At 47.5% G+C, this 17,827-nt stretch overlaps 1 protein-coding gene across 11 annotated transcripts in view; it reads left to right on the top strand.

Moving 5' to 3' along the window:
• Positions 1-17,827, top strand: part of LOC132593280 (protein-L-isoaspartate O-methyltransferase domain-containing protein 2) — a 30,348-nt gene that overhangs the window by 4,744 nt on the left and 7,777 nt on the right. For 8 of the 11 annotated variants that reach the window (XR_009562470.2, XR_009562471.1, XM_060293374.2 and 5 more), the window contains exons 2-3: positions 11,667-12,003; positions 16,507-16,609. Coding sequence is in view for 9 of the 11 variants with exons in the window: in XM_060293374.2 (XP_060149357.1) it covers positions 11,667-12,003; positions 16,507-16,609 (440 nt within the window). In the remaining 2 variants the exon portion in view is untranslated. Of the gene's footprint in view, positions 1-4,155; positions 6,981-7,215; positions 7,291-7,430; positions 7,543-11,666; positions 12,004-16,506; positions 16,610-17,827 lie in introns of those variants that run through there. The other 3 variants (XM_060293377.2, XM_060293375.2, XM_060293376.1) reach the window with 3 other exon arrangements.

Genomic DNA, 17,827 nt, shown 5'->3' with positions numbered 1-17,827 from the left:
CTGCCATTTTTCAGGCAACTTCATCATTCCATCTTCCCAAAACTTTTTGTCTTTTTGAGCAAAGAACTGTTCCAGGTGCTTTTTACAGTCTTCCAGGAATTGAAATTTTTTCCATTAAGAGATTTTGTAAAGACCTAAATAAATGGAAATCCAAAGGAGCAATGTCTGGGGAATACGGCGGATGAATCAGAACTTCCCAGCCGAGCTGGAACAGTTTTGCCTGGTCATCAAAGAAACATGCGGTCTTGCATTATCTTGATGGAATATTATGCATTTTCTGTTGACTAATTGTGGACGCTTTTCGCTTTCTGTTGAGTGCTGCTTTCAGTTGGCCTAATTGGGAGCAATACTTGTTGGAATTAATCGTTTGGTTTTCTGGAAGGAGCTCAGAATAGAGGACTCCCTTCTAATCCTACCATATAAAGAACATCACATTCTTTGGATGAAGACCAGCCTTTGGTGTGGTTGCTGGTGGTTCATTTTGCTTGCCCCACGATTTCTTCTGTTCCACATTATTGTACAGTATCCACTTTTCATCGCCCGTCACAATTTGTTCTAAAATGGAACGTTTTTGTTGCGTTTAAGTAGAGAATTGCACGTGGAAATACGGTCAAGAAGGTTTTTTCTCACTTAACTTATGTGGAACCCAAACATCAAAGCGATTAACATAACCAAGCTGGTGCAAATGATTTTCAATGCTTGACTTGGATGTTTTGAGTATGCCAGCTATCTCCCGAGTGGTATAACATTGATTGTTCTCAATCAGTGTCTCGATTTGATCCCTGTCGACTTCAACTGCTCTACCTGACTGTGGAGCATCGTCCAGTGAGAAATCTCCAGCACGAAACTTCGCGAAGCACTTTTGACACAGTCAATTAGTCACAGCACCTTCTCCATACACTGCACAAATCTGTTTTTGCGTTTCGTTGCATTTTTACCTTTCTTGAAATAATAAAGCATAATATGCTGAAAATGTTGCTTTTTTTCCTTCCATCTTCAATATTAAAATGGTTACACAAAAATTCACCAATTTTGATAAGTCTTGTTTTAAATGCACGCTGATGTGACAGCTGTCGCATACAATCTAACAAAATTGCTTCGAATGAAGTTAAAGACAGCTAAGTGCTACTCGAGCATCTTACAGAAAAGGGCAAATGAAACTTTTGGTCAACCTAATACCTTCCCTTTCTTGTAATATCTCTGTCTAGTTTTGGTATTAGGGAAATTCTGGTCTCGTAGAATGAGTTAGGAAGTGTTCCCTAGCTTCTGTTTTGTGGAAGAGATCAGATAACTGGTATCATTTCTTCCTTAAGTATTTGGTAGAATTCACCAGTAAACCCATCTGTGCCTGGTGCTTTCTGCTTTGGAAGGTCATTAATTATTGATTTCTTTAATAGATGTAGGACTATTCACATGATCTATATATCCTTGTATGAGTTTGGTAAATTGTGTCTTAAAAGGAACTGGTTCATTTTTTAGATTATCGTATTTGTGAGCTAGAGTTGTTCACAATATATATATATTTTTAATTAATTATTTATTTGGCTGCACTGGTTCATCATTGCCGTGTGCAGGCTTTCTCTAGTTGTGGTGAGCGCGGGCTACTCTTCAGTGTGGTGTGCGGGCTTCTCATTGCAGCGGTTTCTCTTGTTGCGGAGCACGGGCTCTTGGCGTGTGGGCTTCAGTAGGTGCAGCACATGGGTTCAGTAGTTGTGGCGCACAGGCTTAGTTGCTCCGCAGCATGTGGGATCTTCGTGGACCAGGGCTCGAACCCGTGTCCCCTGCACTGGCAGGTGGATTCGTAATCACTGCGCCACCAGGGAAGTCCCCACAATATTTTTATTTGCTTTTAATATTCATGGGATCCATAGTGATGGCCCTTATTTCATTTCTGATAATTAATAATTTGTATCTTCTATTTTTCTTGGTTAGCCTGGCTGGAGGTTTATCAATCTTTTCAGAGAACCACCTGCTGGTTTCACTAATTCCCCCTATTGATTTCTTGTTTTCTGTTTCATTGATTTCTGCTCAAATTTTTATTATTTCTTTTCTTCTGCTCACTTTGGATGTAATTTGCTCTTTGCTGTGTCAGTCCCAGCTTGTTGATGGTGATGCTCTCAGCTAGGAATGCCTGAGGCACTTTCTGGGCCTGTATTACTTGTAGTGAGCCCCGGAGACATCCCCCCCAACCCTGCTACTGGGGCAATGTTGTGGCTGGACTGGCTCTTGTGGTTCTTATTATGATCACTGGATGCACTTTAGCAAAAACCGTGAGGGAACTCTGAGGAACAAGATTTATTACTCCCAGGTGCTGGAGGGTACATGGCACAGCTCAGGGCCACACAGCAAGGTAAGAGGGGGAGAAAGAGAGCCTGGGGCTTTGCCTTTATTAGGGTCTGAGGGTGGCGTGTCTAGGATCATGGGGTCACTCATTACTGGCAAGCCTGGAGCATAAGGGCAGGAATTAGGGTGTAGGCAGGGTCATTCAGGTGCTCAGTTTTCTAGGTCTCCCAGGGTTTTCTGAAATGGGAACTCCATGCGAGGCGGGAGGGGAATTCCCTACCTGATCGTTTTGCTAGTAGTCGTGTCATACAGCTGGTGATATGTTTATTCACGAGCCATGTCATCTGACATGGATGCCTCGGTAACCAAAGCTTCACGCCAGGCACTTACACTACACTCTTCTCCCCTTTTTGTTTTTAAATGTATTTATTTTTGGCTGCGTTGGGTCTTCGTCGCTGCACGCGGGCTTTCTCTAGTTGTGGCGAGTGGGGGCTACTCTTCCTTGCGGTGCGCAGGCTTCTACTTGTGGTGGCTTCTCTTGTTGCAGAGCATGGGCTCTAGGCGTGTGGGCTTCAGTGGTTGCAGCATGTGGGCTCAGTAGTTGTGGTCCACGGGCTTAGCTGCTCCGTGGCATGTGGGATCTTCCCAGAGCAGGGATCAAACCTGTGTCCCCTGCATTGGCAGGCGGATTCTTATCCATTGCACCACTGGGGAAGCCCCTCCCCTTTGTTTTTGAAAGCTAGAATTCTAGGGTGGCAGGGTTTTGTTCTTCCTTTTAGTATTTTAAATATGTTACTTCACTGTCTTCTTGCTTGTATTGTTTCCATCAGGAGATCTGCTGTCAGCCTTATTTTTATTCCTTTGTACATAATGTGTCTTTTTTTCTCTGGGTGTTTACAAGTTTTTTCTCTTTATCACGGGTTGAGCAACTCGATTGTGTTACACCTTGGTGTAGTTTCCTTCATGTTTCTGAGCTGGAGGTACCTTGAGGTTTGTAGTTTTCATCAAATTTGGAAAATTTTCAGCCTTTGTTTTTTCAAATAATTTTTTCTCTCCCAACTTGTCTTTCCTTCTTTCTGGGACACTAATTACATGTATATTAGGTCACTTGAGGTTGTCCCATAGTTGTCATTGAGGCTGTTAACTTTTTATTCTCCTTTCTCTCCATATCTTATTTGGGACAGTTCCTACTGCTACCTCTTCAAACCTTCCTGCAGCAATGTCCAATCTGCTGCTAATAATATCTGCATAGTTTTCAACTCAGACATTATAATTTTCATTTCTAGAAGTTATTTTTGAGTCTTTTTTTGTAACCTCTATGTCTCTACTTAGCTGTTTTCAGTACTTGATATTCATTGTAGCACCGTGTTAGTGTCTTTGTCTACTGATAATAAGATCTGCGTCAGCTCTGGGCCAGTTTCAATTGCTTGATTTTTCTCCTCATTATGAGTTGTATTTTCCCCCTTTGTGTACCTGACAATTTTAGATTGGGTGCCAGACACTGTGAAGTTTACCTTGTTGAGGGTTCGATATTTTGTGTTCTTAAAAATATTCTTGGGCTTCCCTGGTGGCGCAGTGGTTGAGAGTCCGCCTGCCGATGCAGGGGACACGGGTTCGTGCCCCGGTCCGGGAAGTTCCCACATGCCGCGGAGCGGCTGGGCCCGTGAGCCACGGCCGCTGAGCCTGCGCGTCCGGAGCCTGTGCTCCGCAACGGGAGAGGCCACAACAGTGAGAGGCCCGCGTACCGCAAAAAAAAAAAAAAAAAAATTCTCGAGCTTTGTTTTGGGATACAGTTAGAAGCAAATAGTTTGATTCTTCCAAATCTTTCTTTGATTTGTTAGGTGGGGTCTGTGCAGTGACCAGTCTGGGGCTAATTATTCCTCACTACTGAGGCAAGAGCCTTCTCCGTCCTCTAACCAATGTCCAGTGAACCAAGAGGTTTTCCAGTCTGGCTGGTGGGAACCCGCACTGCTTCCTGCCTTGTTACGGTGCGGGGCGTTACCTCGAATCCTTTTGGGCGGTTCTTCGCCCAGACTTGGGTTGTTTACTGACATGCGTGTGCTGATTAGTTCTCTGCTAATTTGGTGTGTGTGGGGGGGTCTCCTGCAGATCCCCAAGTTCCTCCTCAATGTCGCTTTCTCCTCACCAGCTGTGGCCTCTACCTGCCTTGGCTTCCCTGAATCCTCAGTTTTATCTCCTCGACTCAGGGAGTCCTTCTGGCCCTGCTTGGGTTCCCTTTCTCTGCACCGCAGCCTGGAGGTTCTCACAGAGGCAAGATGGGGCAATTGCAGGGCTCAGCCCATCGGTTCTTCATCTCTCAGGAGTCACTGAGCTTTGTTGCACAATGTTTGGTGTCCCGAGAACTGTTGCATCACGTATTTTGTCCATTTCTTTGTTGTTTCACGAATGGGGGCAAGTCCAACTCCTGTCACTGCATCTTGGTCAGAGCTTTAGAGTTTCTTAGTAGAGTTTCAGTTTGGAATTACGAAAAAATTCTGGAGATCGTTAGTGGTGATGGTTGCACAACAATTAGAATGTACTTGATGCCACTGTTCACTTAAAAATGGTTAAAATGGTAAATTTTATGTTATCTATATATTACCACACACAAAAAAGACACCTTAAAAAAAAGGGCTACCTGAACAAAGGGAAGTCCTAGTACTGTTCTTTGAAGATGACAACACAACCCCGCATGTGGCTCCAGCCTCGGGTATGCTCCTGCCTCAGGCCTATGCATGACCACCCCTGTGCCTGGGGACCCCTCCTCCAGATACATCAACCATGAGTGGCCCACAGATCACCCAACCCAAGGCTACATCTTTCAGTGAGCTTTCCCAATACCTGTTAGAGACACCCCACAGCTCCCCATGGTGTGACCCCCACTCCCTGGGACAAGGAATAATCCCAGCTCACCCAACTACAGTGTGTCTGGTGGCCTTGGCAGGGCACTGACATCTCTTTTACAGACGGACAAATTCTGCCTGGGCTGGATGCTGTCAGGAAGCAGGGGTATCTAAATGAGTGGTGCCTGTGAGGGGCAGGGCGGAGGGAGGCTCAGCTGTGCCGAGGCAGGGGCAGGCCTCACTGCTGTGGGCTGGGAGAGGGCACGCTGGTGGCACAGAGACCTGGTTTTGGCTTCTACCTGGACACAGTTAAGATGTGGCCTTTGTCACAGTGCAGCTTTTCTGCCAGATGTCTGTGTCCAGCAGGACAACCTTGCCGTGAGCCCAGGCCAACTCCCGTCGTCAGGGCTGCCCTTCTTCCTGGAGAGCATGCTAATATCTACTCCAAGGAAATAATCTCTGTAAAGCGCTTAGCATGATGCTCTACAAAGACCAATACTGATGGTATGTTGTCTATTATTTATATTAGGAAGACCACTCCGCAGAGCAGAGGGAGGGGTGGTGAGATGCCTGGCCGCATAGAGAGGAGGGAAGCAAGGCCTAGGCAGGGTGGGGTGGATGGAGGGCGTATCCCCTCACAGCAGGGAGAGGGTCAAGGATGGCTCCAGGACCTCTGTAATTTGAAACAGTCACAGACTATCGCAGGCAATCAGGTAGGAAGGGCTCTGAGAACCAGTGTGACCATCACTAGGTTGGCGACAACCACAGGGCCACTGATTCGGGGCTGTGGACCACCAGGAGAAGCAAGCCTTCCCTGGAACATGGAAAGTGGTGAAAACTATGCCCCCAAGTGGAGCTCAAGTCTGGGGAGGAATGTGGGGGCAGGAGGGCCCCAGGCAGCAGTGCTTGCACCTGTTAAGTATAAGGGCTCCCTTATAGGACTGTGTCTAAAGAAAGGGTTCTGCTGCTAAAGACTCAGTTGGAAAACCTATGTGAGGTTTGGGCTGAGCAAAAGGAGGTTCGGGCAGATTTCACAAAGTTTACTGGGTAGGCCGGGCAGGTGGCCCACAAGGGATGTGTGGCATCGGGGCAAAAGGCCCCCCCGCGTCGGTGGGTGGCCGGGGAAGTAACACCGAGGATCTGCCAGTGGGCCAGGATGCAGGGGCACGCCACTTCTGAGACGCAGAATGACAGGAAGGGCTGATCAGGATGCGGCGTGGGAGGCGGCGGTGAAGCCCGTGAGGGTGGGTGTGCAAGTCGGGGCTGTGTGGACCCCTCGCAGGGGTGGGCATGGTAGGGGCTCCTGCCCACTTCAGCTCTCCCTGGCCTGCAGCCATTGGACCCTCTCTTGGCACAGCTGGATCCTTCCGGTCCTGCAGATCTTCGCTGGAATGTCCCTTCCGTGTCATCCAAGCCACAGTAGCCACCGCCGCCGCCGCCAGTTGCTGTCCATCCCCTGTGTTTTCATTTCTTCCTCATCGGTCGGTCCCCTCCTGGAAGGTCACTTCCAAGGAGTGAGCCCTGCCTGTCGTGGTCACAGCTGAGTCCTGGCTTGCGGTGGGGCGCGGAACAGTTAACGCTCACCTGCGGCTGCCCTTTGACTTCCGCCTCCCAGCGGAGCGCGTGGCCGGCCGGGACGTCTGGATGGGGCCCTCCGCTGCGCCGTTGCCCCTTTAAACGCTGGACCCGGGCGCACGCGCAGTAGGGCGTTCGGGCGCGCAGGCGCAGTGGCGCGGTGGATGTTTACGGCGGCGGAGGCCGGGGCTGCGTAGTGGGAGGCGGACTGGCGAGGGGCGCCAGAAGAGCTGCAGGTGCGGCCCAGCGGCCGATTCCGCGGGCCCGCCGAGCCAGGAGGTACTGAGCCGCCGCCGCCGCCGCCGCCCTCGGCCCGGCCTGCAGCGGGGTACGGGGGCGGTGCGGCCCCTCGGCCCCCTCCCCCTCTCTCCCTCCTCTCCACCCCTCCCCTTCCCGTGGTCCCGGGCTCCCGGACCCTCCCCCAGGGCCGCATTCTCCTCTCCCCGTCTTCCTGTCCTCTTCCGCTGTCCTCTCGTTCCCCACCCCCAAGCATAAACACCCCTCCGCGTCCCAGGCGTCTCCCGTCGCCCCTCCCCCCTCCCCGGGGGTCCGCCCTCCAGCGTTCCGGGGGTTCCCGAGGTCTCTCCAGGTGCGCATTGCTTACACCCCTTGGGTTGACTTAATTCTCCAGACGCGTAGCTCGTCCCTGGCTTACTAAGTAGGAAACATTTGCAGTTAGCACGGCAAGTGGAGAGTTACCAGGGTTTGAAACAGGTTGTACCTTTTCAGAAGGTGACAGAGTCTGTTAAGGAAGTATTGGCCGTTCAAGCCTTGGGGACTTAGCTTCAGGCAAGACCTGAAAGACGCCTTCCGTTGGGAAAGGAGAGCTCGCCGGGCTTTGGTGCGTGTGTTTTGTTTGTGTTTGCGAGGGCCTGTGTCTCCCAAGTTGATGTTTGCACATCAGAGAAGTCCTTTATCTCCCCCCTTCGCTCATGTGCTTGTCAACGTTTTCTTCGTTCTTTTTGAACAAGGAGGGGCTGAAATAAACAACTGCATTCTCAGTGTTGGGTAGACCGGCAGGTTCCTGTATAAACAAGTCGGAACTTGTGGCTCTGCTGGGGGGAAATAGAGCCATACGCTAGGGTGGGAGGGGCCCTTGGAGATGGTGGGTTTCGGCTCCTGAGACCAGCGCCTGGGCCCCCTCCCTGCTTGTACTTGGCGCGGGACATCCCTGGCGGGGAGAGACTCCTCGTTCTGACAACGTGTCAGTATTTTCAGTTCCAGTTTTAGAAAGCATTTTTTTGTGTGTTTAGCAGAAATTATCTCCATCCGACACGTGTTCCACTGGCTTGGCTTTTATCAGGCTCGTGTATAGTGTGTATATGGCAGCCTTTCGAGTACTTGGGAAAAAAAATCCCTCTGCATTCCTTGTGAGAGTTTTGGTTTTCAAAATGAAAGAAGTCTCCATTTCTTCCATTATTCCTGCGGCAGGAGGTGTGGTTTTGGTTCCTTCTCCCCAGCTCATCCAGCTGAATTACTTTGTCCATGTTGCCCTTAATAAGTAGCCTGATAAACCCAGCGTCGACTTGAATCTTGGCCCCGGCTATCAGAGCTACATGCTCCGTTAGCCTGGCCACTGTCACAGCCTCCTCGATTGTCCACCTGAGACCTTCCGATGCCTGGTCCTGCTCCAGATGGATGAGCGCCGTCTCCTCCCTGTGCCCTTACGGCTGGTTTTGGAGGAAGCAGCATTAGAGTAAGGCTTTCTTGTTGGGTGGTGCCCGGTTACTGCGGAGCGGTGAATTCAGGGTTGCAAAGTATAGTCGAGTGCAGCATCCGAAAAATGACTTGCCATTACTTTGAAAAATTGAATTTGAGTGGCTTGTAGGTCCAGATTTGGTTTGGCAAGGACACTTCTTAACCTGTTGTTGGTGTTTTTGGTGGCGTTAGGACTGATCACATTCGTGGTCAGTAATGAGCAGTGATTGTTTGCAGTGTGAGGGAGTGTTAGATTGCCAGGGAAAGTTAATAGTAAATATCAGATCCTACAGGTTATCACGTGCAGCCTACCAGTGGCAGCAGATAGCGTTACCACGTAGTTATTTCGTCTGTCATTTTGGGTAGAGATTACCAGTGTGTTCATTGGTAAAGAATTTTGCTCCCTTGAGGATTTTTTAAAGCTGTATTTGGTGTGGGGTAAAGAACGTAGGCCCGGGATTGAATGGCAGCCCTGTCCTTTCACACTGGTGTGTGATCACGAGAATAACTTCTCAGTCCCAATATGCCTAATAATGTCGTAAAGCCAAAATGAGGTCGTGACGGGCAGGTGGTGCCTGTAAAAAGGTTGTAGTTAGTTGCTAGTTTTACTAAAAACTTAGCCTTTGCACGTGGAATAAACTTTCACAGTGAGGCAAAGTTGAAAATAAGGGATAAATACTTAATAGACAATGAAACATACCCAACATATACTTCGTGTTTGCTTTCTGAGGATAGAACATTATACTTTGTGGGCTTCTGGGTGAAGAGGTAGCTTTCAGGTCCGTCCTGGAGGATGTGTGGGTGCAGACATTTCCCTGAAGCAAGCAAACATGACCCAACTTTTAACTAGTGACCCCAATTTTAAGATGACTGTCCAAGACTAGGGCTATAGGCCTTAGCCTCAGAACTAAGTGGCTCGCCCAGGATTAAACTTGACCTCATTAGCACTTTATCCCATCTGGCTGAGTTAACTGACCGTGGGGTGTAACCAGGAAGGACTCTGAAACAATTTAGAGTGGGGGTGAGAATCTAATAATCGGAAGATCCTAGTGATTTGGAAGTCTAATATTCAGCTCTAAAATCTTTAATTTATTTTATATATTTTTATTTTTTAAATTAAAGAAAAATTTTTTATTTTTGGCTGTGTTGGGTCTTCGTTGCTGCGCGTGGGCTTTCTCTAGTTGCGGCGAGTGGCGGCTACTCTTCGTTGTGGTGCACGGGCTTCTCATTGCGGTGGCTTCTCTTGTTGTGGAGCGTGGGCACTAGGGCGCACGGGCTTCAGTAGTTGTGGCACACGGGCTTAGTTGCTCTGCGTCATGTGGGATCTTCCCGGCTCAGGGCTCGAACCCACGTCCGCTGCGTTGGCAGGCGGATTCTTAATCACTGTGCCACCAGGGAAGTCTTCAGCTTTAAAATCTTGACGATGAAGATGAACTGTTCCAGCCATAACATAGAAGAGCGTTTGTATTAAAAGTCCCACCTTTCACACATTTTGTGTCCTTGTGAGAAGCTGAAGATTAGTCTGTGTGGTCGGTGGCTTTCATTCCCGGGGAAATCTCTCCCACTGCAATTGCCAGTTTTGTGTGTGGGGTGTGTGTGTTTGGACCTCTTAGTTGTGGCATGCGGACTCTTAGTTGCGGCATGCAGACTCTTAGTTGTGGCATGTGGACTCTTAGTTGTGGCATGTATGTGGGATCCAGTTCCCCGACCAGGGATCAAACCCGGGCCCCCTGCGTTGGGAGCGCAGAGTCTTACCCGCTGGAACACCCGGAAGTCAGTGCTGTTTTCTTTTTTCCCAGCAATTTATATCAAATGTTTTGTAAACATTACCATTTTATTTGAAGTAAAAGTCCCTAGGGTAAGTATAAAATTGGAGTTGTTTAGGAAGAGTGAAACCTCTACAGGTGAAGGAGCATTTTCGCTGTGAACTAGAGGAGGGTACGTGGTGTTCTGGTAGCCAGCTCAGAGGGGAACACGTGCTGTTGCTTTGTCTTCTTGAAGGCGGTTGGGAGGAGAGCGGAAATGTACTTTCCGTTGTTGACGAGCTGGGAAGGTTGTGTAGTAGGTATTGATACTTCGAGGAGTTGAGGGAGTTCTAGTAGCAGCTTCTCTTGCTCCTAAGCTGTAGCCTTGAGACGGGTGCTGTGTTCGTCACAGTGAGGTGTGTGTCACAGTACGTTTCGTGGGGAAGAGGGTATTGTGGGTGTTGTTTTTGCCTGAAATTTGTACATCAGAACATCCAGATCGGAGCTTGAATGGACTGCTTGACTTGGTGTTTATGCGCATGTGGGATGTGGAGTTGCTGGATAAAATATAAGACAGCAGGTAAATTTGAATTTCAGATGAACAATGAATAACTTTTTATTATTTGTTGACCTGAATTAAAAAATTTTTTTTTTTTTGCTTTTGAAGATTTATGTACAGAAAAAAGGATCTACAGCACTTGAAATATTCAAAGAGGTTGATATTAGAATGATTTTCTAGTAGACATATCTGCTCTCTTTTTATGTTTACATTCAATGATTTTTCCATATGTGGATATATACCTGTTAAGATAGATACATATTCGGGATTTCCCTGGTGGTCCAGTGGTAAAGAATCTGCCTTACAATACAAGGGACGCAGGTTTGATCCCTGGTCGGGGAACTAAGATGCCACATGCAGCGGGGCAACTAAGTCCGGCACCATAACCACTGAGCTCGTGTGCCTCAACTAGAGAGCCTGAGTGCTGCAAACTACAGAGCCCACGTGCCCTGGAGCCTGCGCGCCACAACTAGAGAGAGAAAACCCACATGCCACAACTAGAGAGAAGCCCGCATGCCGCAATGAAAGAGCCCACATGCCGCAACTAAGACCCGACCAAAAAAAAAAAAAAGAGAGATAGGTGTATATTCAAGATGATTTTAATCCTAAATGCTTGACTTTCTAGAATGATGACTTTTAGTAAAGTTTTGAATTCATACTTTAATGATGTTTTTAAGTCGTCAGCTATGTTTTAGGTATTGCATGTTCGTCTGTATTCAGTCCATACTATAAATTACAAACTTATTTTTGGATGGATATAATTGAATTTCAAATTTAACTTTTTTTTTTTGAATCTGGCATTCTTGGGAGTGGAGGAGGGTAAGGTGGGAGGGGTGGGTGATGACTAAATATATTCCATCTGTATTACTTTCAGAATTCAGAATCTGAAATTGGTATGTGTTTAGAACTTTTATTGCTCCGCTCTAACCTTTAGTATGAATTGCCCTTTTAAAAATCTTAAAGCGGCAGCTTTCTGTAAGCGCGGTCCCGAAGATGGGAGGCGCGGTGAGTGCTGGTGAAGACAACGACGAGCTGATAGACCATCTGAAGGCGGCGCAGTACATCCGCTCCGAGCGGGTGGAGCAGGCCTTCCGAGCTGTTGACCGCGCTGACTATTACCTCGAGGAGTTTAAGGAGAACGCGTACAAGGACTTGGCGTGGAGGCACGGGAACATCCACCTCTCCGCTCCGTGCATCTACTCGGAGGTGATGGAGGCCCTGGACCTGCAGCCTGGCCTTTCCTTCCTGAACCTGGGCAGCGGCACCGGCTACCTCAGCTCCATGGTGGGGCTCATCCTCGGTGAGTCTGGCTCTGTCCCACGTAGGAGGGAGAGCCTGCCGGCAGCGTGTCCTTTTGTGGAGTCCGAGTTGTAACTGCCCTCGGCCTTCCCGGCCGTCGTGGTGTCCACACAGTCCCTGGGTGGGGGGTGATTGTGTTAATCGAGAAATCCCCATAAGGAACAGAAGGGTCCTTCTGAAGCTTTCCTGTCCCCCCGGCCTGCACCTCCAACATCTGATCGGCACACCCTCCTTTTGGACAACGGAGGACCTAGACATTGTATAAATCTGGACCTCATGGTCATTTCTCGATTAATACAGTCACTCAGGCTGCCCTGTCATGGTCTCTAAACTGGGAATAGTTAACTTTAAAGTCCCCTGGAAGTTGAAGTTCTTCCAAGCAGTTTTTGTTTTTGTTGTTTTAATACTAAAAAAGTTAATACTTTACGTTGTTTGTTTTTAAATATATTCCAGGGATGGGAAGGATTTCAGAAGTTATCTCATTTGAAGCCATTTAGCCTGTTTTCCCAGGTTTGCTAAATATCAAAGCTTTCGGCTTAAGTATCTTAACATCGTTACCGGGTCAGTGTTAAGATTCCGAATATCGGCGATTTCAAGTAATAACGGCTTTAAAGTCATGTTTAAATCATTAGCGGTCCATCACAATATTGTTTCTTTGCGGTTGATACAGCACTTAAGAAAATCTTAGCAGTAACAGTTGCTTTTTGTGGATATGGAATGAAACTTTTGGTTTCTTTATAAGTTCATATACTTCAGAATTTGCTGAAGTTTTGAGATTCTGATCATCTGACTTTAGGCTGTAAATTGCTACCCTCAGATTATTAAATGTGAAGTTTTTTTTTTTTTTTTAAGCTAAATGCTTTTTGAACTTAACTTGGATTGAAACTGCTTTGCAAAGGGAGCCCGGGTTATTCATCATTCCGGAATTAGTGAATTATAATTCCCTCTGTTGGAGCTGAAAAATTGGAGGAGCTAAGGATAAGGTGGTCAGGTTATCAAACTGGTTAGATTAGAAATGCTATTGAAAAGAAATGAAATGCTCAGGAAAAGGTGACTTAAAGTAAACCTCAGCTGACCTGCTGCACTTGATGTTGTGTAGAAGTTATAAAGAAATGGCTTACAATTGATGTTGTTGTTTGTCTTTTCTGAGTCCCCTCTTTCTTGGGAATTTCACTAGCTATTAGGGGAGGAGAGTTCTGAAGGAAGGAAAGCTGTGTTTTCGGCTGCAGTGGACACTGCGTGGTGCTCTGATGTATTTGAAGGAGGTAGCTTGAGAGTTTGCATTCACGGGTAGCCATCTTGGATCTGCAGGGAGAAAGCTGTGTGCACTGGACCGTTCTCACCGTCTGGATGCTGTGTGTCCTGGGCCTCCCTGTCTGGTTCATTCAGCCGTGACGGTGCTTCGTGCAGATCACTGCAGAGGTGGAAACCTTGCTGGCCTCCCAGTGCCTGCAGATGTGAGGCTTGAAGTGTTTCATTTGACTTAGGGGTTCTTACTCTCTGACCGCAGCCTTTCTGCCACATTCCTGTGCTCATTCTGTGGCTCCACCCCTTTGCTGAGGGCGCTCCCCTCTTGAGGTCCCAGTTGGCGGTGGGGAGGACGCAGCACTTGTCAGCTTAACCTGAAAGTGTCGTGTGATGCTCTGCTTGGGGGGCCTTGTGGGACTAGTTTCAGTGTTGTGTCTTTGGTGCCACCATTCTGACCGCCCCCTGTACTCCCTCCGCTTTTAGTTCTTTTTATTGGGGTGGGTCAGGGGATATGTGTTTTTAGTCTGGTGTGAAGCTTCTTGGGAATAGGAGGTGTGTCCTCAATAAGTGCCTAACAAAGGTGAGGGGCTGGTGAGAACATGATGAGTGGGGGAAAAAAGGCAAGTTGTGACCAAGAGAGCAGTGGGGATGGAAACGGAGTAATGTGGATGTGATATAAACACTGGAAATGTGACTTCTCAGGTAGGCTGTGGTTTTTCTTTTTATAACCATGTTTATTCTTTTTTTATGATATTTTATTTATTTATTTATTTTTGGCAGCGTTGGGTTATTTATTTATTTAGTTAGTTTTTATTTATTCTTGCTGTGCACGGGCTTTCTCTAGTTGCAGTGAGCGAGGGCTACTCTTTGTTGCGGTGTGCGGACTTCTCATTGCGGTGGCTTATCTTGTTGCAGAGTGTGGACTCTAGGTGAGTGGACTTCAGTAGGTGTGGCACGTGGGCTAAGTAGTTGTGGCTCGCGAGCTGTAGAGCGCAGGCTCAGTAGTTGTGGTGCACGGGCTTAGTTGCTCCGCGGCATGTGGGATCTTCCTGGACCAGGGCTCGAACCCATGTCCCCTGCATTGGCAGGCGGATTCTTAACCACTGAGCACCAAGGATGCCCGTAGGCTGTGTTTTGATGAGAGAATGTTATAGCAGCAGCTCTGTACGTGACAGGTGTTGAGAAAGGAGAGCGCGTGAGTCATCCAGCAGAGGCAGGGAGGCCTGGGCCTGGGGCCAGGCTGCTGCACCAGGAAGGGGCCAGATGAACCAAGTGGCAGAGTGCAAAGCTGTGGGCGCACAGAGGGTTGCATTTACCAGGATTTCTGTTGGACTGTAGGGTTGAATGCTGCACTGTGACTTTATATGTATGTCTTTTATTTATTTTTTTATAAGATGTTTTTGATGTGGACCATTTTTAAAGTCTTTATTGAACTTGTTACAGAATTGCTTCTGTTTTATGTTTTGGTTTCTTGGCCCAGAGGCGTGTGGAATCTTAGTTCCCCAACTAGGGATCGAACCCGCACCCCCTGCATTGGAAGGCGAAGTCTTAACCACTGGACCGCCAGGGAAGTCCCTGTATGTCTTTTAAATAAAGCCCTATGTGCCCTGTTCATTTTCACATGCAGATTTTTTTAAATTGAGGTATAACTTACCCGTAGTAAAGTAACAAGTGTGAAGCGTGGAACTTGGTGAGTTTTTACATCCACCTCCATGTAAGCATCACCCAGAACAAGATGCAGAGAAGAGTCTGTGCCCCAGAGGTCCTCATGGCCACCGCCCCATAGCAGGACCCCACCCCTCCAGAAGGGGGAAGATGCTCACCTCCATCACACAGATGAGTGTTACCTGTTTTGACCTTCATACAAATGTTTTTACTTTAATTTAATTCAATTTAATTTATTTTTTAATTTCTTCTTTGCATTTTTTTTAAAATTTATTTTTGGCTGCATTACGTCTTCGCCACTGAGCGAGGGCCCTCTCCAGCTGCGGCGAGCGGGGGCCGCTCCTCGTTGCGGTGCGCGGGCCTCTCACTGCGGTGGCCTGTCCTGCTGCGGAGCACGGGCTCCAGGCATGCGGGCCCCAGCAGTTGCGGCAGGCGAGCTCAGCACCCGTGGCTCGCAGGCTCCAGAGCGCTGGCTCAGCAGCCGTGGCACACGGGCCCAGCTGCTCCGCGGCATGTGGGATCCTCCTGGACCAGGGCTCGAAGCTGTGTACCCTGCACTGGCAGGCGGACTCCCAACCACTGTGCCACCAGGGAAACCCTATTTTTATTTTTTATTTAAAAACAATTTTTGGCTGTATTGGGTTTTCGTTGCTGCACGTGGCTTTCTCTAGTTGTGGTGAGCGGGGGCTACTCTTCATTGTGGTGCGTGGGCTTCTCATTGCGGTGGCTTCTCTTGTTGCAGAGTACGGGCTCTAGGTGCATGGGCTTCAGTAGTTGTGGCACGTGGGCTCAGTAGTTGTGGCTTGCGGGCTCTAGAGCGCAGGCTCAGCAGCTGTGGCACACGGGCTTAGTTGCTCTGCGACATGTGGGATCTTCCCGGACCAGGGCTCGAACCTGTGTCCCCTGCGTTGGCAGGCGGATTCTTAACCACTGCGCCACCAGGGAAGTCCGACCTTCATACAAATGGATTCTTACAACACAGAGATTTAACGAAGCTGTTTGTGTCAATAGTTCTCACCGAGATTTAACCCAGAGGCGTTTGTATGTGGAGGAAGCGCTTTCATCAAGTGGGCTCCTAACTTTTCTCACAGCTTTATTTCCAGTTACTGATAAATTTCTTTTGATTAAAAAAGTTTCATTTTGATTTTGGAATTATAGTTTTATTTTAATGATGATTAAAACCTATTTTGTGAGACTTAAACAGCACATCTGAGTGTTTGGGGAGACCTTTGATGGAAGACAGGCCTGTGTCCGCTTCCATTTGCAAATACATGTTTCTTCTTTAATTCATTAGTGGCACTTTGAACTCTTGGTTACAGGCCTTGGCTTGTTTACATTTTCAAATGATTCCGTGGAAGTTTGAGGACAGGGAGGTCCAGGCTTTAGGAAGCTGTGGGAAGGAGTATTGGTGATGTGGTGAGCAGAGGCCAGCCTGCGTATTTTAATATTGGGCTGGGTGATTTAGGCCCAATAACGTGTATTTCTGTAATTATACATGCCAAATCAAATGTGTTGTAGTCTGTGAAACAGAAATAAAGAGTAGGGGTTCTCGCCCTAATTCTACATGTTTTCTTATCCTGAAACCTTTTAGGTCCTTTTGGTGTGAACCACGGGGTGGAACTCCATTCAGATGTGACAGAGTATGCGAAGCAGAAGCTGGACTTTTTCATCAGGACAAGTGACAGCTTCGACAAGTAAGATCAAATCTGTCTGTGGTTCTGGGTGTCAGTTATAACTTAAACTTTGGATTAAATGGAAAGAAATCAGTTTATTACTGTTCGTGTTCCAGGAAACATGATTAAACTGTGGCAGGAGAGTCAGGGATATGTGTGTATCTGTTCTAATTATTCTTAAAATATTTTGTGTTTTTAAGGGCCTTACGTTTTTTATTTATTTATTAATTTTTATTTTCTTTACAAATTTATTTATTTATGGCTGCGTTGGGTCTTCGTTGCTGTGCACAGGCTTTCTCTAGTTGTGGTGAGCAGGGGCTACTCTTCGTTGCGGTGTGCGGGCTTCTCACTGTGGTGGCTTCTCTTGTGGAGCACGGGCTCTAGGCGCACGGCTTCAGAAGGTGTGGCACGTGGGCTCAGAAGTTATGACATGCTGGCTCAGTAGTTGTGGCGTACGGGCTTTAGAGCGCAGGCTCAGTAGTTGTGGTGCACGGGCTTAGTTGTTCCACGGCATGTGAGATCTTCCCAGACCAGGGCTCGAACCCGTGTCCCCTGCATTGGCAGATGGATTCTTAACCACTGCGCCACCAGGGCAGCCCAAGTTTTTTAATTATGATACCTGAAGGTAATTTCTCACCAATATAAGAGAACAAATAGAATGTTCATTTTTCCCAATTTTCGTGTTTCCAGTAGAGACAACATTTTATCGCCTACTTGTTTGCAAAATGGAATTGTTGCATTTGTCTTTATTTTTTTAATTTTAAATTTATTTATTTATTTTGGCTGTGCAGGCTTTCTAGTTGCGGCGTGCGGGCTTCTCTAGTTGTGGTGCATGGGCTTAGTTGCAGCATGTGGGACCTTAGTTCCCTGACCAGGGCTCGAACCTGGGTCCCCTGTGTTGGGAGCGCGGAATCTTAACCACTGGACCCCCAGGGAAGCCCCACATTTGTCTTTAAATGGCGCCATGTAGCTGGCTCTTGCATTTTAAAACAAAGCGTTAAAGTTCTTATTTTAGGGATTAAAATATTTAGAAAAACCAAATATAATTTTCCCTCTTTTTACTCGGTTAGTAGATCTTGAATAAGATAATAAAGATAGAAGATAATAAAATAAGATAATAAAAATAGCCAGTAGTGATGCTTGGAGCTTGGGTGATTTAAGCTCGGATTGCGCCTATGATATTGACTTTCACAATATTTGGTTTGGAATTTCTAGGGTTCTGCTTATTACTAGCGTAAT

The sequence above is a fragment of the Globicephala melas genome, unplaced genomic scaffold (genome assembly GCF_963455315.2).
Source record: "Globicephala melas unplaced genomic scaffold, mGloMel1.2 SCAFFOLD_92, whole genome shotgun sequence".
Lineage (NCBI taxonomy): Eukaryota > Metazoa > Chordata > Mammalia > Artiodactyla > Delphinidae > Globicephala > Globicephala melas.
This window is presented reverse-complemented; position numbering and strand designations above follow the sequence as displayed.